The following is a 6444-nucleotide window of genomic DNA, read 5'->3' on the forward strand; positions in this document are numbered from 1 at the left end:
ACCCCGCCTTAGAAAACTTTGATATCCGGATTATTATACCCCAACTCGGAAACTGATATTATAACAATTGAACCCCGGCTAGACAACCGTGGTATGTGGACAATTGAACCCAACCAACCTTAGACAATTGTGATATCCTAACTATTGAACCCAAACAGAGATTCGTATGGTATCAGGCAATTGGATACTAACTGTGATAATTTGACAATTGACCTTCAATTCAGAAACTAGTTGGTAACCCAAGAACTTCACCGTAAATCAGATAAATTATCATCTGGAAAATTTGATCCTAATTTTATCCTAACAACTGTACCTCAACTCAACAGTGGTTTCTAGACGATTGGATCTCACTGTAAACAACATTTATACGATAATAATTGTACCCAACTTCAGATAAGTCTAATATTTGGACCATTGGACCACAAATTAGACATCTATGATATCTAGACAATTAGACCTCGACTTGTCCTGGTGGGAAGCTCAGAATCCTCAAATTTCCAAAGCAAAGACCGTTCTTACTACTAGTGACTTCACTGACTTGCCAAACTGTTGAGGAATGAATAAACTTATCACCAAACCCCGCAAGTGAACACCCCCTTCAAAACACTGAAGTTACCTTCCCTTTTTAAAACTCCTATCTAAATCATAACTCTTACCTCACTAATACTTCTTTTTCATTTACAATCATCATTTGAATTATTATTCAAGTTATCGCTTCTTAGTAAAAATTTCAATTTAGAAAATTTTTCATAATCATAAAATCGTCAGTTATATGGGGTATAAAACATAGGATTGTTTTAATACATTTCATAACAAGAAATTGAGTATATACCATTGCACATTGATATGAGTAACAGAGAGATAACCATTCAACTAATTTGCAGTATAAACCACAAATAAATCCAAAATTTACAAAAAAAAGTTTACTAGGAGGAAAGGGATAGTAATAATGAATGAAAAAATCAAATATGAAACAGCAAGGTCCAGGGAATGCTTATTAACTTATTAAATAATGGGCAGGGGTCACCAAAGGTCATCTTCAGGTCAGCTGGAGGAGTAAACTTAAACGAAAGAGAAGCAGCAAGCATGAACTCTGTTATTGTTGGAAGCGTGATGTTGATTTTCTCAATGCACAAGAGTACAAGTTATGTAGATCATGATCTATCACAGGATTTGTACTTTAACTCAGACAAGTCTAATACCCAAACATTTATATCTCAACTCTGATAATTGGAGCATCTCCATTATTGTACAACATATCAGATAACCGAGGTATCTTGAAAATTGAAACTTACCTCACACAATCATGGTGTTCTGATAACTTTACCTTAATTCAGGTAAATCTAATATTCAGACAATTGTACTCCAACTTAGAAGACTATGGTTTCTGGACGATTTTACTTCAACTCAGACAACATTAGAATCTTGAAAAATATGCCCCACTTTAGACAACAGTTACAGTCCAACAACTTTACCTTAACTCGAATAAATCCAGTGTCCAGACAATTAGACACCAACTCTGAGAACTGAGGTATCTGGACTATTATACTTGAACTCATGCAACAAGTAGTATCTTGACAATGGTCATCATCTCCTGCAATTGTGGTATTCCAACAACTGTAGCCTAAATTCATACAACTGCAATGTTCATACATTTTAGACAACTGCTATTAGATTTTGATTCCGATAACTGTGATAGTCTGATAGTTGCCTTGTCTGAGACAGTTACATGGGTCAATATATTCTGTTTATATTTTTATAACATTGATGCATAATTTAGCATATTTATGAGAATAAGAGACAATATTCGTGATTTGTATTCAAATGTACCATTTTCTCGGGTGTTCACTGCAGAATTCATCATCCTGTTTACGTTTTTCCGTTTAGTATAAATACTGAAGAGCTAAGTTGGCAATATTAGTTTCTCAACTTGGTAGTACTGGTGTTTTGAATCTATTTCATCTTGCCAATTTTCTCGTGACATGATAATTTGTTAAGCTATCAGTAAACTCATTAAACTATGAAATGGATTTTCCATGCAACCCCTTTGGCTATTTGATCCTTTTCTTAAAGTTACAAGTAACCAAACTACTTACCTATTTAATGAAGTAACTTGTTATGCAAGTCATTGGGATAATAGTAGTAAAATTTTAGCAAAACCTTACTAATCCGTTTACAGATGTAACTAGATAACATGGATCTAAGTTATGAAACTCATTGGACAAACACAAAAAAAAATATTTATGAATTGTATTTAGGCTTTAACTTAAAGATACTTGATAACTTGGGCATTCATTATGCAACCAGAGTAACTCTGTGATACAACTCTGAAATACAATACTCCACGATAAAAAATATATTGTAATCCAAGTAACTGAAGAAAGTCTATATAATCCCTAAATGTAATCTATATTGTAATATACGAAAATTTATACATCAAGTACAATATTTTTATTAATGTAGTGCAATGCACTAATCAATTTTAAACGAAATTCAAATGCTTATGCAATCCTTTTATAGCCACTACAATTGTTTTTGCAATATTTATTTCCCAGTTCATCTATCCATTTCCAATTGAAGGCTAAGCAATATGTAGGCAAACGTTGATGTTGATCAATGAAAATGTGCCACCTGTCACCGAGAAATACAATGATAGTAATATATATGGCCTATATATGATCAGAGACAAGTCGTCCATTTTTTCGGTTCTTCACTGACAACGCCATTTATCACATGAATTGAATGGTGGGCTATAAGTAACACAATATTACTGTGAATACATATGGACTATAATCAGCTATTCCTAACAGGGTTGTTGCCACATAAATTTTCATAGGAATATTTATTATCAGAGACAAGTTAGCAATCTTTAATGTTTCTGCATTGGCTACGCCATTTATCACCTGTTTGAATTGGGTCTTCGTGATCCTCTATTTCTGTGACCAATACTATTTCGATGGTGATCCACAACGAACACATATAAACAGACATTCGGATCAACGTCAATGTCATATCAATGTCTCTATACCTCTTAAATATTCCACAGTTTTCTTAACATTCTGAAATATGCAATCCTCAACACTCATGACCAGATTCAAATACATTTATAAAAACACATTTGTTTGTGCATGTAATGCAGAACTACTCGTTTAAACTTCTACCTATTGAATAATGTATTATCTTTTCGTTTAGTTGCATGGACGTGTTTTTATATCAGATCTCTAGATTGTTTGTAATAGGTTAAATTATTTCCATTCTTTCATCTTGACACAATTATGCGTTTTCCCCTCTTTCATTGTTTTGTTTTTTTCTTTTTTGGTGCGTTTCTTTCATCGTTTCAATGTTGATTTTTTGCGTTTCTTTTATCGTTTCATTGTTCCGTTTTTCCATTTTTTTTTCATTGTTTCATTGTTGCTTTTTTCCGTTTCTTTCATCGTCTCATTATTCCTTTTTCAGTTTCTTTCATCGTCTCATTATTCCTTTTCCCGTTTCTTTCATCGCCTCATTATTCTTATTTTCAGTGCCTGTCATCATTTCATTATTCCTTGAATCATACTCCAGTTTTACCTCATCCTAACTTTGCAATATTATTTCTTAATCCGAGTAGAAGCAATCATTGATAACCCCAATGTCACGATTTTTATATAAGGACAAATCTTATAATTGATTTCAGATTCGACGAGCAGATATAGTAGAGGACTGCGGAAGGAGTATGAGCCCGTATGTTGACATTGGACAGATAGAGGGCTCTTTCGTCATGGGTCTTGGCCTGTTCACTTCGGAATTGGTTAAATTTAATCCGGAGACTGGACAGAAACTCTCCAATGGCACTTGGGTAAGTCGTAAGTTTTGCATGAGTTTATGACCTGCCATGGTATTGTCACAGTTGATAATATAATACAAGCTGTAAATCATATTCTAAAATGATGAAACTTGCATTCATCCCTTAATTATTAAGATGCAATGCTAGACTGTAGTTCTGATTCTGTTTGTAATAGAAATTTTCGTAGCACCTCTACAATTTTACATTTTTGTTTTTTCTTTTTGCAGGAGTATAAGCCTCCAACAGCCCACGATATTCCTGTGGAGATGAATATTACCCTTTTGCCAAATGCCAAGAGCGCTAAAGGTGTATTTGGTTCCAAAGGTATACACAAAATATTTTAGTAATTTTTTAAGTAATAGGAACTTTCGTCACAGCAGCAATATTATTTGACAGTAAATATACGCAACGTAATACAATCTAATGTGTCGAGATGCTCCCGTAGGTTTGATAAACTGTCTAGGTTTGAGGCAGTTTACTGAAATAACAGTTTACTGAAATAACAGTTTACTGAAATAACAGTTTACTGAAATAACAGTTTACTGAAAATAGCAGTTCAAACTATACGCTAGTTGCATTTGAATACAGCGTAAGAAATGTTAATTGATCCTCACTTGTCAATGATTGATTGATTGATTTGAGGTTTTCTGGCCTCGTGACATCTAAGGTCACTGACACCGATCACTTATCGATGAAACTTTTTGGTTTAATTACAGCCACGGGAGAACCACCTCTATGCATGTCCTACGCAGTGGTGTCTGCTCTCCGCCAGGCAATAACAGCCTTCAGAGTTGATAATGGCCTCACTGAATGGTTTGAGATGGGTAAGTGGATCATGAAGCAATTGCTCTTTGGACGTTGTGAAAGTTTGACTCTTAAACATATTCATCTTTTTGCCTTTATAGTTGACTACATACCTTGAATGGGGAAATTGACCTAGGGGTATGTAGAGGTGGAGAAAATGTCCGCACCCAGTTACATGTACCCAAGGGTATATCCTAAAGGCCCAGAAAAAAAAAGTTAACGAGCAAAATTGTATGTAGATTCGTCTTTTAATGTTTTGTTATATCTTGTACTGAGCCAACTAGAGGTTACATATTTCCTTATATCCTTCTTTACTTTCTTCTTTGATCCAACTATTACTACTCTCCTCTCTGTACCTAATCGTGCTGACGTTGTTCTTGTTAACAATTTGCCATGATTGTTTTATCCTATACTTATTTTTCTCCGAGGCTGTTTTCCCTACTGGGCTCCTAGGGCTTGAAGCACTGTATTTCTAACTAAAGTTACTTCCTGGATTATGATGGTATTGGTAATGATAATAATTATCGAATCATATCAAGTTGTAAGTAACTAGATTTATAAACTAATGATGTATCATTACAAGCCTTACGCCTTTCTTACTCGTTTTATAAGAAATGGCTTCCTAAATGTAAAATCATTGCCACTACTATCCCTAAAAAGAGCAGTAGTGCCAAAACTTTAGTTGAATATAAAGTTTCTCCGAACTGAACTTCTAATAACGATATGAAATATCTCTTGTTTTCAGATACACCAATTACTGTGGAAAAAGTCCACCAATTGTGCAACGTAAAACCAGAGCAATTTCAACTCCAGGCGTAACACACGGAAACAAGAGAATATGGCTCGCATCATAATGAAGATTATATACCTGAATGAAATTATCCTATGTTTTGTCTCTGGAATGGTGAACATTGATTGATATGGATCCATTTTCTATAGTTATGGATATGTAACCCGTATTTATTTAATAGTTAACATAAGTGAAATGATATATAATGAAGATTATATACCTAAATGAAATCATCTTATGTTTTGTCTCCGGAATGGTGAACATGGATTGATATGGATCCATTTTCTTTAGTTATGGATATGTAACCCGTATTTATTTAATAGTTAACGTAAGTGAAAAACTACATCAGGGTTATAAATACTCTATAGAGCCTCTATTGAACGCAATGTCACAGGGGTTTACTTTTACTTTTAGGGGTTTATTTCTCGCCCTCCATCAGACACTACGAGTCTGTTCAGGCGGGCCTTGGTGTGTGAAAATAATTTCTTTCCAGTTTATGTTTTGTTCTGTGTCTTTTCAGTTATTCGCTAGCATTTGTATTCAGGCTTAATAGCTTTCAGATCACTATTATAACACTTTCCAAAGAGATAAGTCTTCAGGTTTTTCTTGAAAACTGCCACATTTTAGTTATTTTTGACATCAAGTGGAAGGTTGTTGAAGAGTTTTATCCTTCTGTACCCCCTTGGGTATTTTTATAGATTCCCGTGTATCCATAAAATTGAGGATGATAAGAGAAACAATGAAACTGGTACTCTTATTATAATTTTATTATTCAGTGTCAATGCGAATTACGTCATGCATTGCGTAGAATTGGCTATGCTCCTGGATCCACTATACCCCCTGAAAAGAAAAAATGTACCACTGGGGGTACATGTACCCCAGGTTGGGAACCTCTGCTGTATGTGGCCTCATTCCGATGATATTAGCCTTGTTTTCCTAGTTTATGTAAGCTTTAGAAATCATTTTGATATTTAACAAACGTCTTGAGAAGTGGCAGGCAACATTTCTGTAATGAGACGCTTATATT

At 34.4% G+C, this 6444-nt stretch overlaps 1 protein-coding gene across 2 annotated transcripts in view; it reads left to right on the forward strand.

The window, feature by feature from the left end:
• Nucleotides 1-5677, forward strand: part of LOC137618192 (uncharacterized) — a 43216-nt gene extending 37539 nt beyond the window's left edge. For both annotated transcript variants that reach the window (XM_068348274.1, XM_068348275.1), the window contains 4 exons: nt 3674-3835; nt 4051-4147; nt 4540-4647; nt 5373-5677. In XM_068348274.1, the coding sequence (XP_068204375.1) occupies nt 3674-3835; nt 4051-4147; nt 4540-4647; nt 5373-5446 (441 nt within the window). In that variant the 3' untranslated portion in view covers nt 5447-5677. The remainder of the gene's footprint in view (nt 1-3673; nt 3836-4050; nt 4148-4539; nt 4648-5372) is intronic.
• The last annotated feature ends 767 nt before the right edge of the window (nt 5678-6444 follow it).

The sequence above is a fragment of the Palaemon carinicauda genome, chromosome 24 (genome assembly GCF_036898095.1).
Source record: "Palaemon carinicauda isolate YSFRI2023 chromosome 24, ASM3689809v2, whole genome shotgun sequence".
NCBI lineage: Eukaryota > Metazoa > Arthropoda > Malacostraca > Decapoda > Palaemonidae > Palaemon > Palaemon carinicauda.